Source organism: Nuphar pumila, chromosome 1 (genome assembly GCF_984573655.1).
Source record: "Nuphar pumila chromosome 1, dmNupPumi1.hap1.1, whole genome shotgun sequence".
Taxonomy (NCBI): domain Eukaryota; kingdom Viridiplantae; phylum Streptophyta; class Magnoliopsida; order Nymphaeales; family Nymphaeaceae; genus Nuphar; species Nuphar pumila.
Genome location: NC_143249.1, coordinates 23,810,050 through 23,827,634, shown reverse-complemented (window position 1 = coordinate 23,827,634; position 17,585 = coordinate 23,810,050). Strand labels below are relative to the sequence as shown.

The window sequence follows — 17,585 nt, the reverse complement described above, 5'->3', positions numbered from 1 at the left end:
CATAGAAGAGAGGGAGAATGCGAAGAGAGATAATAACGCGAGCGAAAGGGAGGGAACGAGAAGAAGAAGACTCTCGAGGTGAGAGACCTCTCCCTCTCTCTCGCTCTCCCTCTGTAGCTAATTTTCGTGGATTGTCTCCGGATTTATTTTCGGTTTTTGTTTTCTGTGGTCTCTCGCATCGCTCCACGGATCGCTTCTGCGTCTCGAACGCCGCCCGTTGGAATCTCGTCTCTGGCGGAGGCCGTCCCTGGACTCGTCGGGTTCGAGGGTTCGATGGTCTTGGACACGGCGTCGACGTTTTTACGGTCCGGCGGGGTGGGCTCGGTAGTTGGTTCGTACGGATTTCGAGTGTGGCGGGAATTCGTTGGGTTTTGATTTTGTTTTATTCCTTTTCGTTTGGAGTTCCTGTTTTTTAGGGTTTCGTTCTTTCTTCTCTTTGGTTGGCTTGATTTGAGGGATCGGGCGAGTGGGTGAAGAGGGCGGCATTGTGTGTTGTGGATGGAGAGAGCAGGAGTTGCTTTCTTGTTTGCTTGGTTGGTTTTCGTTGTTTTGCATGGTCGGGCTTTGGATCCGTCCTAGTTTTTGACGGTTTTGGCGCGTTTGTTTGGAGATATTTCTTAGTTTTTTTTTCGTTTGGTTTCGAGTTGGATTTGATTCTTCGAGTTTAGTGTTGCTGCTAGAGGACGGAAGGAGGCCTTCTCTCGCCTTTCTGTAGGGAAATGAGGGTTTCTTTTTGGCGCTGTGTTTGATTAGTTTTATGTGGTTCTTTGGAAATGAGCATATGGGTCGATTGGTTTTTGTGTTCAGAAACCTTTAACCGGTTACAAAATGAAGTGGTCTTTCTCGAGATTTCCAACTTTAACTGAATACTTTCGTTGCGCTTTCGCAATGCTGATTTCCCTCCTGAAGTGTGTGGATTTTGCATAGTGTCACCGTTAAAACCAAATGCATTCATAGATGGGGAGATTTGAATTGTGTATTAGTGTTGTTTTTTTACTTGGATTTATTTTTAATGTTGAGAAGGCTTGATTTTATTATTATTATTATATCTCATTGGTAGTCCTCTTGATGGGTCTTGCAGACGTTGATTTTGGTGAATTACGCATTTAGATTGCTTGGAGAACTCCATGCCTCTATTCAAGAGGAAGCCCTTTCCTTTGGCGGAGACCCCTCCGGAATTGAAGCCTCATGAGCTTGTTTTCCAAGTTCGCTTCACAAAGGAGATATTCAGGGATTATGAGTATCCTTTGGCTACACTGGAATATTTTTATGATTATGCATGCATAATAGATATTTGCCTGCGTGCATATGCATTCATACATGATACCTTTATTTTATGAATGAGAACACACAATTCTATAAGAAAAATATTAGCCAAATTGGAAGTGTAACTGAAATTTGGAAAATATTCTATGGAGCTTTGTTTTATCTTTTGTGTTTCTTTAACTAATCCTTTTTGTCTACCCTTAAAGAGAATGTTGTAGATTGCTTATTGCCAGTCGTAATACATCTGTGCTAAATGGGCACGGTGCTAAATAAAACTTGCTATTGGATTTTTGGGTTTTTTTCAAAATTATGACTGTGCAAATGTGATCTATATGCCTGTTTTTATAAGAATCAGTTCTTGGAGTATTTGATTCTGATGCATGGATAGGTTTTTATAAGGCTTAAAAAATCAACGGCCTACAATTTTCATAAATTTTCAAGGCTCCAAATACCATTTTTTTCATCCAAAATGCATGATCCAAGTGTCTATTTCTAGTAAATCAATCATGCTGAACACGTCTGTACTGTCAGAATTTTGAAAAAACACCGGAAATCCAATAAACTGATTCATTTAGCACAAATGTATTACCCTATATATATGTAAAGAGAGATTCTATACTTTGTCAACAGAAAAAGCTTGATATTAAATAGATAATAATTAGGATTATTCTTTACTTATTTGCTTTTTCACTCTATGTTAGTGCATTATAGCTGTGTAGCCTAATTTCGTATGAACTGAAAATCATCAATGGTTACATGAGTTATCTACTCAGATAGAGTCTCAATCTATTTTTTTATTTTAAAGTTAATGTGTAAGGTTATTCTTTATCCTCTGAAAAGTTATTTTTTTATCCTCTCAAATTTGAGTTGCTACAAGAACTTAAAAATACTTTAATCTTAAAAAAGAATAAAAACTTTAAAAAAAAATTAGATTACACCTTAACTTTTTAATAAGGAATTCATTTTCGAGAGGCTTAAACCTCTATGAAACATGAGGCTTAGGCCTATTTAAGTAAGAGGCTTAGGCCTATTTGCCTACCAATGAGGTGGGTTGACCCATGATTTAAAAGATGTAAGCCTCTAACACCTCAACCATGGCCACTTAAAACCATTTTTGTGGAAACAGATGATTATTCATCTAGTTTTCATGTTCTGTGAATAGCTGAGAGTTTGAGGAATAATGAATAAAGCACTTTTGGAATCAATAAATTCTATCTCTGTTCATTCTGTTTAAACAAAGTATCCCAAACAATAATTTTTTCTTTTCGTTGTTGAATCTTTGTTTAATTGATCAATGTCCTCAATCCTCATTCAAATGCGATCAAAATTATCTCCAAGGTGGAACTCTAGGTTGAGGTGTTATGCCGAATGTTGCCAAGATATCAATAGCAAGGGTTTCATAATCGTGTAATAAGTCAATCTGTAATCTTTAGCACCAGCTTGACTCCAATATTTAATTTAGTTCTTGTTTTTGGTGTTATAAGTTTCTCCCACACCTCATGGTGTGTATATTTAATTACTTATGTGTGCATGTGTGTAACCCTAAGACCTAAACCCTAAAATCTTTGTTAGCTCATTGTTTATATTGAACCAGTGGCCTTTGTATTTCCATGGCTCCTGTAGCAATAAGAGAGCACAAAACAGCCAGTATGCACAAATGACATTTAGAAAAGTAGACTCTGTGTTGTTCTTGTCAAGTGTTTGCTATTTAATTCTTCGGTGTACAACTTGTAATATATGACAATAATAAGCAGATATTACATAAAGGATGATGCAGGTATGCACTTTTGAATTTGTTAACACTGTATCTTTTATCTTTTTTTGTCCCATTAGTTTTTAATTATCAGAAATTCAGTTTCTCGTAACAAAAATCATGTTGCCTTCTTTCTTTTGTGTGAGAGTCGTTACTAATTAATAGGAAAAGGCATGCACTTCTATATATCACGCTTTTATGTTTTAGGATTCCACTTTTGGTTGTCCAAAGAAACAGTTTCAGAACCACTTTAACTTCATAAAAAGGTGATGGTGTCCCTAGAAAAGCTTTTAAACATTTGGTGGTCACCTGTTAAAAGTGGTGATGCCCTACAATTATATTAATTTATCTGTCTCCTTAATCTCAAGTAGAGAATACTTGAAGCGGATAAATCTATACCGGCGGCGAGTTTGGACATGTAGAGTTACTGGGAAGATGAACTTGACTTATGAAGAAGCTTTGGTGTGTGAACGGCGTGCAACTGAGAAGGCTCAACAATTTCCTAAGGAACTTGTACCACCAGCTCTACAAATGATTCAATTCAGTAAGAAACATATTCACCTTAGGAAAATTTTAACATGTTGTTAGGATGCTACTGTTTTCTTGTTCCTGTTGTATGATTGTTGTGTAACTTTATGAATGGCATTTGTGGTATTCCTCTCATGCTTTTATTGGAGGTTGCCATCTATGAGCTTGTCTCAGCGTTTATGCATTTGGATATTTGTGAGATTCTGTTTTCATAATCTTAAGAGAATGGTCACACTTGCTGCTTAATTTCACATTACTAAAAATCAAGTTAGTTATTACCATAATTGTATTCATGTATTGAAATACCTTAGGTCTCTAAAAGACTAAAATAAGTGACTCAGTCTAATGAAGTGTCCTTGTATTACCTGTGGATTGCATTTTTTAAATAGATGTAACGCCCCAAAATTTTAACCCGAAAATACAATTTGTTTTTAAACAGCGGAAACATCGTTTTGTTTTTGGTTAAAACCCTAGGCGAATTATAAATCACGCATCTAACACAAACTGAATTAAATACGGATAACATTCATCATTTAGATTAATTCAGTCCCAATAAATAACAATTTTATCAAAGTAGTTCAAGTCTAAATAAATTATAAATATTTTCAAAAGACAATCCTGGAAACTGAAAATATATGGCTCTCGACATCGCCTTCAATATTCCGTCACCACCTTGGCTTTTCAATCCGTACCTACATGTTTCACAAATGGGGCCAGACTCTTCGAGTCTTAGTAGAAAAATACAATAGCACAATGCATGTGAATCAAACCAAATATACACAAAACATGCATTCATTTCACGTATGTACGATAATTAAGTAGTTATCTCATTACAAACACGATATCAATTACAAATAGCATGATACAATTCAACTCACATGCATATATCATAATTATTCATGACCATTTAAATAATGCATGTACTTACCATTATGAGTTAGACATCTCCTTCATGCAAAAGTAGCTTTAGTTTCTCTTATTTCATACAGGTAATTCATATAAGAAAACATCACACTTAAATCAAAACAAATCCCAAAATGGTTTTTCAAAAAAATTGGGTGGTTTGGTTTCTCCAAAACCGATTTACCCTAAAGTCATTTTGGAGCCCAATACCTCCATAACCCGTGTCTGATCACCTCATTTGGACTGATATGCCACATACAGTCCATATGCAGAACTCATGCAAATATGAACCTACAACAATCCCCAAAAAGTTCATCAAGAAGGAATTGATTTTTAAAAAAAATGGTTTTTATCAAAATCGTTTTTGGAGAACCATTTCTTCCAAGATCCGTATCAAATCAACCTTAACAATGTTAATGGCTGATATAGATATGTACATTCAAATTTGGAACCTCCACAACATGCATGTGCACATCGGCACTATGCACACACATATGCTATAGTATCCCTACATCGAGAATCCAAAAACAAATCCGGGAAGTCCAAACGCGTTGGGATGTTGGTAGGGATGTTAGATCATCAATGGCACCACCTTCTCTAAAGGAGTCTCCCTCAAAACGTGAGGAAGGAGAAGAGACAAGAGAGATACTAGAGATCAAATTTGGGAGAGAGAGAGAGAGAGAGAGAGAGAGAGAGAGAGAGAGAGAGAGAGAGAGAGAGAGAGAGAGAGTAGGAAGAGAGAATTTGAGAGAAATAAATAGTGGGCATGTGGGGGGTCCTTTTTATAGGGGTTTGGGGGTTTTAAAAATCCCAATTGGTAAGTTTTGTCCCCCTTCCCAGATCTAAAATTCTAATTTTAAAAAGTTCCTACTTCCTAGGTTAAGTTGGCTCCTTAATTCATTTAGGGAATCTTTTGAAATATCTAAATATTAGCCTTGTTTTGAATTTAGGAAGGTTTTTAGATCTTTTTTTTTTACTTTTCCTTAATGTAGAGGCTCCAGCCAACTAAGAGGTACCCACTAGGGGGGCCGTCCCACCCTAGGAATCCTCTTTACCTAATCACAATTTTCATTTCCAAGTCCATTGCTAATTAGCCTATATTTTAAATTATGAAACTTATTGAATTTTTTTTACTTTATTTCAAAGTAGAAGTTCTAGGAATTTCAAAAATATCAAAGTATGAGATTTGCCAAGTATGATGGGCCCACATAGGGGGACGTCCCCCTCTTGGGATCCTACTTGTCTTATTAAGTCTAATTAAATTTTCAATTTTCATTCCATTTAATTTCCTTATTTAAATTCTAATGGATTTTTATATTGGATTCCAAGTCCAATTTAGATCCACATTAGTTTAGATAAATCCACATCTAATCTAAATCCAAATCAACTTCTAAATTATATCCAAATTCACATGTAATTAAATCCAAATTAAATTAAATTCTAAATGCAAATTCATACTTAATTAAATTCAAATTCAAATAAGATTCTAATTAACGTGTAGTTCAAATTCGAATTGGCACTCGTATTAAACTCTTAAGATGAATATTCAAATTAAAGTAAATTCTATAATTGAGATATAAAATTCATATTTTAATTATTTAATAATTATGCAAATCGCAGATATTACAATAGATACTACCAATTTCCATCGGAAGCTTAACTTTGCTTTTTCCCAAACTTGAAAGGTGAGTTTCAATGTGGGCTATTCAGCTTGGCTTGTTAAATCGTGCACTGGAAAATGGTTTAGATATACATTTTAATAAAATGGTCTAGATATAAGTATCAACTGTTAATGTATAATGCATTTGGTTTGGGCGTGTGGCTGTTATAAAAGGAGGTGGTGCATTAGATTGTCCTCTTCCTATCATATCTCTATAATATTTAAAATGTAGGAAAAAATAAGGTTTTTACAGAATTCAGCGTGCTCGGGCTTGGATTGAGCTCGTGATGAGCCAAACTCAAACACAAACTGGCAAACCAAGCCCAAAGAGGGGAAGCCCTCTTGTTTGGTTCATTTGCCACCAGTATCCAAAATCCATACTATGCGACAATGCTTTTTCTTTCTGTAACATGATATCATTTATTTCTTGTCTAGTTATTTGTTCTTCGTCTTCTCAAAATTCATCATTAATTATACACATTTATATTTTGAACTTGTATCTAATGTTGGATGTATGTAAATTTAATAACTAGAATTGCTTTTTCAAAAATTTGTATGTTGATATCCATGCTTTACAACTTTGCATGAATCTTGAATCTGCACATAAACACAAACACACATCATCTATGTAGATGTGTCCCATGTCTTAGTTCTGCAAAACCCCCTTTTCATACCATGCATGTCCATATTATGTCCCTATAGCTTTGTAGAAGTCCTTGTGACCTGGATAGGTACTCTTGTAGTACTGTTGGCATCCGTGTTTCCTCAGGCTATTATTACTGTTTATATTAGCTTAGATGGTTCGTTAATTCAACCATCATTTCATTAATTTTTGTTTTTGTTTTCATGCATTCAATCTTTCTTTCACTTTCACTTAGTGAGTGCCTGATTTATTGAATACTTGCATATGAATGCATTTTCAGGTACCCTGAGGTTAAAAGATCTTACCAACACGGTATCTGCAAAACTATTAAGACATTTCTTAGAAGGTGAAGAGGTATACACTAAAAAGGGGGAATCTATTTTTCCATGTAAAATCCTGAAGGTTCTGGGGAAGTCTAATGATGGTGGAAATATGAGTTATGAAGTGGGTTGGCTGGATAAAAATAAGAAAATTACTGGTAGCTCAGTTGAGAATTCTGATAATTTAATGAGAAGAAAACTCCCTTTTAGTAGACAAATGCTGAAGTCTTTCGTTCGAGAATCAACATCACGAAGTTCGCCATGGGTAGTGCATGAGAGGTTAGCCCAGAAGTATGGACTTCCGACTGAAATGCCTGGTGAGGTGAGGAAGAAAATAAATGCTCAAAAGGGACAATGCAATAAAAATATTGATGGGAGGAAAAGGGTTCTGGTAATTTTATCAAACAAAATTTTTATCAGATTTTACTTTCCAGTTGGGTGTGTCCTTTTTCTAATGTTTCAATTGCTCGTGATTTTATCAGACAGATAATGGAAATATTGGTAGGAAGAAGAGAATCAAAACAGAAAATGGGAATGCTGAAGCATTATGGGCAGCACAAAAAGAAGCAATTTCAGGTATTGATGTATGTTTATATTGCCTGGTTAATTTGCTTTATTAGAAACCATTCTTGAAATGTATGAGCGATACTTCTTGGAGTACCCTTCTGGATGGTCTAGTAAGCTAATGTAAAAAATTCTTACCAGAAGGGAAAGTGAAGGTGGATTCTGTCACAAGAGAAGCGAAACCAACTGCTAAAAATGGAAATATTGGTAGGAAGAAAATAATTAAAACGGAAACTGAGAGTGCTGAAGTGTTAGTGACAGCACAAAATGAAGCGATTTCGGATACTGATATATGTTTACATTGCCAGATTAGTTTGCTTTTAAATCATCCTCGAAATGCATGTGTTAATCCATCATTACTTTATGAGTATCCTTCTGGCTGGTCTAGCACTAATGTAAAATTATTCTTTAACAGAAGCAGAGAAAGACGAGGTTGATTCTGTCACAGGAGAAGCAAAACCCAAGTTGGAAAGTATTAAATACCCAATTGAGGATCTTCTTGTCCAACCATGTGCAGGTGATCCAGATTTTATGGATCGCCCTGCTCCATCAACAGATTTTGCTGTACCAATGCATTGTGTAGGAAACCTTCTCATGGTGTGGGATTTTTGCTCTTCATTCAGCAAAATGTTGCACTTGTGGCCATTCTCTTTGGAAGATTTTGAAAATGCAGTTATTCATAAGGGAAATAATGTGAATCTCATCATCGAAGCACATGCTGCAATATTTAGTTTGCTTCTTAAAGACAAGGGAAACTATTACACTATTATCCAGAGGAAAAGAAGAAAACCAAAGGTGAAGATCCAATTAGTTGTTTGATCTGTATCTTGTTTTTTAATGACTAGGGGGTTCTTTTGTTGCAGCAAAAAAAATATTTTTCATTTGTATCTTTACTTTTGTTTTCTTTTTTCCCTATATCAGATTACATTTATGAATTGGACCGAATATTTATGTGACTTTTTAGAAATGAAAGATGTACCGGAAATTTCCGGTCATATCTCAACCATAAAACGAGGGCACTATGGACTTCTAGATACCCATGCTAAGCTGGATATCTTCCAAGAATTGGTTAACTATGCCCTTACAACGGACACTGTTAGAGAGCAGTTAGATGATTATATTGAGCAGCGGCAAGTACTTGCAGCAACAAACAGGGAGGCAGCAGTGGAGGAAGCAAGAAAGAGAAGAGAACAAGAACAAATGCTCAACGTGACTGGATCTGAGGCAAAAGGTGGAGTTGAAAACAATGGCTTGGATAATGGTGGTGGTGGTAATTTCGATGGTTCGGAGATCAACAGGCAGAAAAAGGTTTCTTCTGAGAGAAAAGGAATTTCTTCAAATGGAAATCGAGATGTGCAGAATGGGTAATGATCTCTAGTATGACTTTCCCCTTTGTGAGTTCAATTGTCGTAATATATTATATATCTTAGTAACTTTTGGAACTGAAGGTTGAAGTGTCTATTGATGCATATTCGCTTTTTTTAATTTCCCAAACCATAAGCATACTGTTATCTAGTTTTTTTACCTTTCCCACAGAGAGATCAAACACACAGTGTCAGCATCTAGAAGTATTGGACCGAAGCAGAGGATGGATGGAAAACTCGATGCAGTTAAACAAAAGAACACAGCTGATGATGGCAGTAAAAAAGAGAAGAAAACAATTAAGGACAAAGAACTGGAGGAAAAGAAACAGAGGGTTAATACCTCTCTCTCTCTCTCTTTCTCCTCTCTCTCTCTCTCTCTTACACACCTTTTAACTCTGTGGTACAGCAAGAACACTTTGAACGAGAGATTGAAAAACGCTTCATACGCACTGCCCCATTAGGGAAGGACCGTAACTACAGTAGATACTGGTTTTTCCGGCGACAGGGCCGAGTTTTTGTGGAGAGTTCTGATTTCAAGCATTGGGGCTACTACAGTTCCAAGGAAGAAGTATGAATTCATCCTTCCATGTTTTACTTACTGCTTTTCATTTCTTTTCATTTTTATACCCATGATTACTTCAGTTTTGAACTGCAACAAAGCTCACTTTCTTATCAGATTGATCGATTGATGGGATCCCTCAATCCAAAGGGTGAGAGAGAAAGGGCCCTTGAAAGACAACTTCAGAAACACTATGGGAGAATCTGGTGAGTTGTATCTGATTGCCCATTCATGCTGGTTACTTTTCACTTCCACCACTAGCACATGCTTGGGCTATCTTGAATGATATTTCTGGATTTGCTTCATGGAGGCTACTGCTAAACCCTCATCCACGTAGTAGTACTCAACTCTGTCATATAGCTATTATTGTGGCTTCATTTTCATCTAGTTTTAACATTGTTTGTACTTAGAGAAGCACCCAAACGGAAAATTAGCAAATAATGAACTGGTCTTCATTTCATCTGTTGGCTCATCAATTTAGCATCCTTCTCTAGTGAATTACCTTATTACATAGGAGGTCAAGGGGACGAGACATGCTGCTTTTTTGTTGTAATGATGCCAAATGTCTGGATTAAGGGTTATTGTATCCGTCACCATTGGCTTCATTATAACATTCTGCTACATGCTTTATACTGTTGCAATTGGGGATGATTTATGGATATCAAAATCTAATAAATTTGATGTGCCAGATACACTCAAAACAAGCACATGCTGCACGCTTTGTGCAAACAGTGCAAGTGCTTTGGCTTAACATTATTAATGTTAAATAGAATTAAGATATAATTTGGAGGTGACTTTCTTTTGAATACAAAGTGGAAGTCGGGTGTTTATAGTCCACAGGAGTGAAATGGCAGCAAATTGGCAAGTGCTCCCCTATGAACAAATTTGTTATACGTATGTGCAAGCATGTTGCCTGTAGTATATGTTTCTCAGTCTCTCATCTGATTTAGGTTCTGTGGTGTTGAGAAGTACACTATATCTTCTCAACACCATTATTATATGCCTACCATGCATGTCAGTGTCGACCATGATAAGTTTTTGTAAATGTATTTAACATTGTGAATGCTAAAGTGTGTGTCCTTCCTGTACATGCCAAGTCATTGACCTTGGAGTTTTCTGTCCTTCCTGTATATGCGAAGTCTTTGTCGTCTTAGGTTAATTGTCTCTTGGTCTTGTGGTGATCTTCATCAGTCTTCAAATTCTATTTTGTTAGCTTCATGCGTTTCATTTCTATGGTTTCTCAGCATGGCCTTGCAGAAGAGATCAAAGGGGACTGCTCAGAGGTATGCTTTGGAAGAAGCAGAACTACGGAGGTCAGCCCGCGTTCGAACCCAACCTAAGAAAAGTTCAGGGCCAGTTTTCTTGAGATATATTAATAAATGGAAGGAGGGTTAATGATACGGTGATTATAATTTCATCTATGGCCCAACTTTTTTCGGTAACGAGGAGAAACCACCGATATGGTTTCTACAATGTGCCTTCTAAGGAAATGATGCAAGGTGGTGTACGATTTCGTCCGTCCCCAAGTCTCTTTAATGGCCCTGTACGGCCCCCCTCCTCCCTCCCTTCCCCAACCAACATATAATGTTTTTTGTTTTTTTCCCACACCTTACCAAAATTTTTGGGGTCGTCTCTTTTCCTATTCATCTGTAATTCATGCATAGAAACCATTACCAGGTATCCCAGAAGAGGATTTTACCATATATAGTACTTAACAACAATTAAAAACCCTCATCTTGACCTCCACTGTCACCATCAATGTTCTGTAAGTTAATACAAATTGGTGGTAATGTGGGTACAAATGCAGGAGATTCCTTATACTTTTCATTTATGTTATGGAAATGCGTCTGAGAGAAACTGATGGTATTTGATACCTTTTACAATCTAGAAATCTTGATTTGGCACATCTCTCTCTCTCTCTCTCTCTCTCTCTCTCTCTTTGTGGTTAGCATCTATATTAGTTCATAGTTGACATGTTCCTGCCTGGATTCTTATTTTGTTTCATAATTCTTAGAGTTCTCATGTTTTTGTTGAATTATAAGCAATTTCTAAAGCTATTTTTGGTGTTGCTGTGGCTGAACTCTAAGACCCCGTTTGCATATCACAGAAAACCTGTTTTCTGTGCAATTACACAAACCAAAGAACTATGAAAGGGGTAAAATGCATGGTCTCTTTTCCCGACCATCCCCATTGGGAAACAAATCCACACACAAAAAAAATTCTGCTTTGCACACAGAGAGAGAGAGAGGAGGCGGATGAAGGGCAGAAGCTTTTCAGATTCACAGTTCAGGTTTGCCATTACAGCCCTCTGAATTATTTGGAGAGATCTTGTTTTTTATGGTTCTTTCAGTTGTTTTAGGGAAAAACTTCACTCGTTTGGTTTTTTTTCTAGAGGCAATCCGACTTTTTTCTGTGTTCTTCTGTGTTTGAAACCCTAGGTTTAGGGTTATCTCTAGGTTTACAGCTATGTTAGTGGTAGATCTGATTTATTTATTGTGGATTTGTGTTTTTTTCTGATTGATTTGGTTGGGATCTTTGTTTTTTTTTCTTTTATGTTTTTTTATTTGGGAAATTTCCTCTTGTTTGGATCTTTTTTGAGGAGATCCTGCATTTTTTGCTTGATTTCATGATGTTTTGTGGAGTTGAATTCCAGATCTGATCTGGATGAGGTTTTTTGGACGGGTAAGGTGCTTCTTGGTTGAATTTTTGTAAGGAAGAGGGTTCTGTGGTTGATCTGTTTGGTTTTTGTTCGTATTGTCTGTAGATCGGGTGATTTCTTCTCATGTTTTTGGTAGATGTCATGTGTGAGGAGTTCTAATTTTGAGTTATTGTTGCAGCATCTGGAAATAATTCTATAGTTTAGTTTATGGCTTCTTAGCAATGGTTGAAAGCTGTGCTTTTGTGTGCATGGTTCACATATATTTTTCTGGCTTTTCGACCTTCCATGGTAATTAATAGAAATAGTGAAGCATTTTATTTGGTTTCTGAAAATTTTGTTGATTCTTTCACCTTTCCCATGATAGGGATCATTGAAGAGATGATCATTTTGAAGAATGTTTGAATTTTTTTTGGATGGGTGGGGGTATTTTCTCGATTTGGGTCTTTCACGAGGTAATGCTTGAAAAAATCCACACCCAAGGTATCAACTTGTATCCATAATATGTACGTAACTGGTAAGTAGGTAACCGGATCCATATCTATGTGAGTTGGATTTGGATATCTAAATATTCAACTTTGAGTCCCAAATTTTCTGTGGTGCAGTTGCAAACACTAGAAAGTTGATCCATACCACTTTTACTCTCCAGGGAACAAACAGGGTATTTTAATTCTTGTTGAAAGCAAAAAGCAAAGGAACCGAATTCTTGAAGATTCAGTTTCTTTGACAAGCAAATGGACCCTAAGGGCACGTTTGGAAGCATGAAAAAGTCTCTGGAAAATAAAATTTTGCCTATGAGAAGGTTTGATATAATAACTTTTCAAATAATTGGTTTTGCTTCTTTGTGCAGCATGAGAAAAAAAGAGTGAAAAATGTGAGAAACATGAGAGAGCTGAAAATGGTGGTGGAGGGTGAGTGGAAGATAAATTTCTTTAGCCCCTTAGGTGGATGATTTTTTTTATGAAAAATAACTTTTTAAACAAAACTTTTTTTTCAAAAATTGTTTGGAATGGATGGAAAATTAATTTTCACTTCATGCCTTCGATTTTCCTGCTTCTAAACGTGTCCGAAATGCATATTTCAACGATTAATTCTGATGTGGTTGAGAAAGCATAGAATTTGGATAATTTTGGTCTGAGTTTTCGTCTCATCCAGTTCCAGCAGAAACGGCTGCACATATTGTGAGATCTGGGCTGTACATGATGAATATGGGTCCTGAACATGATCAATGGTCAGTGTCCTCTTTTTTTCATGGATTGAGGATAATTAGACTATGTCAGAGAGTTTATGTCAAGCTTAATATAATTCACATTGCAATATTACCGACTTCGATATAATAGTAAATTTCTAACAGACAGACTTTGTTGTATGTCCTAATCAGTTAATCAACATTCAAGAGAATGATTACTGTGTGAATCCAAACATTAATTGATTCTCTAGTTGACAAAGCCAAAGTTAAAGTTTACTTGGTTATACGTTTAAACAATCTAGAGACACTATTGTCCACAGTTCAATATGATAGGATTTCTGTCATAGGATCCAAAATGCAATTCAGACGCAAAAGCCCTTATGGAACCTTGGCTTAGTTAGCTATATTCCTTAACAGGTTCAAATGTAAAAACACAAGACATACCAACGTATTTAACTAAATAGATCTGTTAGGCAGTACTGGATCCAACTAGATGGAACGAACGAACTTGGTCCATCGACATCCTCATCTGCTATCGGACTCACTTTTGTTTCCTCTAACGTTTAAGACTGTTGGCAGTTCAAAATAACAAATACATGAAGCATTGGGATGAGTAAAAACTATTTGAATAATTCATGTTTTTTTTTACAATATTTAAATATTTTATGTTCATAATGCTAAAATCATTCTCATGAATGATTTGTTTCATCATCGAGAGTTAAACATGATCGATTGGCATGGCAAGCAACTACGAGGATTGCCCACAAGGGCTCTGCACACCTGGCTAGGTGGGTCGGTTTAAGGCATTGAAGCTGAAGGTTGTTGAAAGTTCCATACTTGGGGATGCACGTTGCTTGCCACAAGGCTGAAAGGAACAGGCTCTTTCGTGGACAAAGGGTAATGCCAAAGGGTTTTCAGTGCTTGGGGTTGGGTCACACAAGAGAACATATGTTACCAACCCCATGGAGGACGGCTCATGTGAAGGAGCCTACTATGCTAGCTTGGTTCATCTAAACTCAAATGGGGGTTGACTAGGCCTTGTATTAGGGTTGGGTCAACTGCTTGCATTTGAATTGGCTCACATATACATGGGAGACACTAGCGGCTAGCCTATGCAGGGAAGAGCATAATTGTCATTGTATGTGAGTCATGGAACCTATAAATAGGCCCTTGCCCCCACTTGTATCATCCATTGTTGAATCTAAGAAAACTTTCGAGTCTATTTGGCCTCTCTTTAGTATTTAGAGATAGGATTAGCTCTAGTTACAGTTAACTAGAGATCGATTAATAAACTAGTTAGTCATCCTAGTGTGTGGGATTTCCACCCTTCACCCTCACTTTCCCACCTCTTTCTCTCCATTTTCCTTACAAAGGACACTCTCAAAGGATATAGAAAATTTGCTCCTATATCACCATGTGGATCCAAATCTGATGGTCTGTTCCCATTGACAATCCATGAAAGATTCAGCTTTGAAACAAATGTTGCTTGGTCAGGTTAGATTCTGCACAATCAGAGTCAGATTATTTTTTTTTGATGTTTTACTCGGAGAAAATGCCCCAGGCGCAGAGACCTAACCGCGCTGGCTCAGCCTGCTGTACTTACGGTCGCTGTCCTGTCATGGTGCCCACGATAGTTGAACCTTTGACGTAAATGGGGTGCACCCTTCAAAAGGAAGGAGGTAACTACTTTCCCGGCTGGATGTTTGTGACAAATATGTGGAACATTTTCTTTAGTAATCTCGTTGCATATTTGAACCAAATCGTCTGCCTAACCCAATTCCAAATCGGATTCAGTTTCTATTTAAGCATTCATACTCAGATTTGGTTTGAAGTCTTTTATGTTTGAATCTTAATCCAAAACCGACTCCGATTGAGACAAGCACAGTGCTCTTGCTTTAGCCCAAGGAAATAATGTCATACACAAAAAGATATAAGAATTTGTTTAATTAATTCCAATATTTTAGAGATTTGTATGGCATAAATTTGAAGTGTTAGAAGCTAGCCTTTTGCAATCATATTGGAGCTTTCTATTGGTGTAGTTCTCAAACTATACATAATAGTAGTTCATAAGATAGACTCCATAAAAAAAATTTGTGGTCATAGCCATCATTACTAAAATCATCAGATCAAAAGTAGCATTACAACAGCTGGATAAATATATTAATAACAATCATAATTAAATAATAAATTAGACATCACATATTCATTCTGGGCATTTAGTCTAGTGGTATGATTTTAGCTTAGGGTACGAGAGGTCCCTAGTTCAATTCTCGGAATGCCCCAAGTATCATATTAGAAATTTTTATATTATAACACATGGAGCTGCTTTTTTTTTTTACTGTGAGAGCACATGCTCTTTGTGTTTTAAGCGCAGGCTCATATGCTCTTTGTTTTTTTCAATATCCAAAATAAGTTAACTCATTATCTTTTAAAATTTTAGATCCATATTTGTCTTTATGTGTATGCATGTGCACGTGTGTAAAACCTGACGTAGCTGAATAAGGAAGGAAGTCCCTCCGTCATCCCCACATTTTCGATGGTGGGAAGTGGGGGACGTCCCACTTAAATAAAAAATAATGAGCCCTCTGCCCTATGCATGCAGTGGTGGTGAGGTGGAGAGGCTCTGATCAATGAAGGGGAAGGGGTTACATGTAGGCCTCTATATAAGAGGCCCACAACAGTTTTCAATGAAAAAGAAAAAGAGAGTAAAAAGGGAAGGAGAGAGTGAGCATAAGAGAGAGACGTTGAACACCGTTCAGCGAAAAGTAAGCCCCTTTCTCCATTTTTTTTTTTATATTCAGAGGAAAAAAAGGGGGCGAGATAAAGGGTAGCGCCTCTGTCTCTGCCATTGGGATCAGCTACCGACAACCACCATGGTGGGCTGCAGCCTCAGCAAGAGGGGGACAGAGGAAGGAAGAGAGGGGTGGGTGATAAAGGGTGGACCTTTGTCCATTAGCCTATGAAACCCCATATGTGATGCCTCAAAATTTAAAACCCAAAAATTTATCGAAAATTTTAAACAATTTCCTTTGCTGAAAATGATTTAATGTTGAGTCTGGTTTTGATAATTTCGATCGAGCTACAGGAGTGAAGTAATATAAAGCTTTTATCATAGTACAACCAAAATATTATTTGCATCATTCCTGACAAAATGTAAAGAAGGTTCAAAACTTGAGAAAACAAAATATTATGAACAAAAGTACCAAACTGAGCCCTAGATCCTCCAGAGAGTGCTAGTCCTCAATGGCGCTCATATCCCGCTGCATTCACGGACCTGTAGCTGAATAAAAACTCATTAAAGGATCAAATTTCTGACAGTCTCGTAAATCTATTTCAATTTCGATAATTTAGAATATTAAACATATTTAGATAATTCAGATAAAGCATTTTCACCAAAAAGTAAGATAGAATATAGAATAAAATTATTTTGTATAATTAGGACATATTTTTATTTCAAACTGTGATTCGAAAGATCTTTGTTTCGATAGTTAATCATCCACCCTGATATAAGGAGGAAGACAATCACTGACAGTCGAAGCATTCTGGGAGTATATTATTCTCAGATGTTTTAAACACAAATACTTGACTGCAACGGACCCAAAGTGGGTGGTCTGTAACCGAGAGAATCACCATTAAGGCAAAACAAAAAATAAGATGCATCCTTGACTACTGCAGTAATTGGAGATTTATTACCTAGGACACGTGGATAGCTACAAGTGAGTGGAAACCAATGGGACACCTTGCTCCAAAAAATCAAAACAGAATAACTTGTAGTTGTACTATTTACCTTCTCCAAGGTAACAAAACATAATAAGTCTAAAGGGTTATCTTTATTACAATGATTATTTTATATGCCTTACAATGTATAGGTCAGAATGGGGTTTAGTAACCCAAGTACCAATTTTTAAGGTAATAATCAGGGTCATGTGTGTGTACCCGACCCAATCAATACTTGCTCTGTATACACGAGCACTTCAGCAATGTGACAGATCAATATCTTAAGTTTTGTGTGTATGCATGTTTTAATTATCATATAATGCTTTGTTAAACACTTTGAGAGTTTAGTTCTTTCAAGTTCGCACACGAGTCAATCTCAAAAGAGAAGCATGCCTTACACACTATTGTGACACCATAAAAGTCACTCAGAACTTTTGCCTCTTTTGGGCTGCAACCATTTTCA

At 36.6% G+C, this 17,585-nt stretch overlaps 1 protein-coding gene across 2 annotated transcripts; it reads left to right on the top strand.

The window, feature by feature from the left end:
• LOC149848364 (DDT domain-containing protein) lies at positions 1–11,178 on the top strand. 2 transcript variants are annotated; one of them, XM_090011278.1, is made up of 11 exons: positions 1–78; positions 1,082–1,240; positions 3,391–3,563; positions 7,034–7,464; positions 7,556–7,649; positions 8,053–8,432; positions 8,559–9,001; positions 9,174–9,333; positions 9,408–9,569; positions 9,678–9,766; positions 10,805–11,178. In XM_090011278.1, exons 2-11 carry the CDS (start codon positions 1,128–1,130, stop codon positions 10,953–10,955), a joined length of 2,196 nt encoding a protein of 731 aa, XP_089867404.1. In that variant the 5' UTR covers positions 1–78; positions 1,082–1,127; the 3' UTR covers positions 10,956–11,178. The 2 variants fall into 2 exon arrangements, with proteins under 2 accessions (XP_089867404.1, XP_089867396.1); XM_090011270.1 differs by having other exon boundaries at positions 3,388–3,563.
• Positions 11,179–17,585: the final 6,407 nt, after the last annotated feature.

Excerpts from the sequence above, each read along its gene's own strand:
- LOC149848364 (XM_090011270.1), top strand. The coding sequence starts at position 1,128 with ATGCCTCTATTCAAGAGGAAGCCCTTTCCTTTGGCGGAGACCCCTCCG. Across the intron at positions 9,334-9,407 it reads TGGAGGAAAAGAAACAGAGG|CAAGAACACTTTGAACGAGA; the intron begins GTTAATACCTCT and ends TCTGTGGTACAG. Across the intron at positions 9,570-9,677 it reads ACTACAGTTCCAAGGAAGAA|ATTGATCGATTGATGGGATC; the intron begins GTATGAATTCAT and ends CTTTCTTATCAG.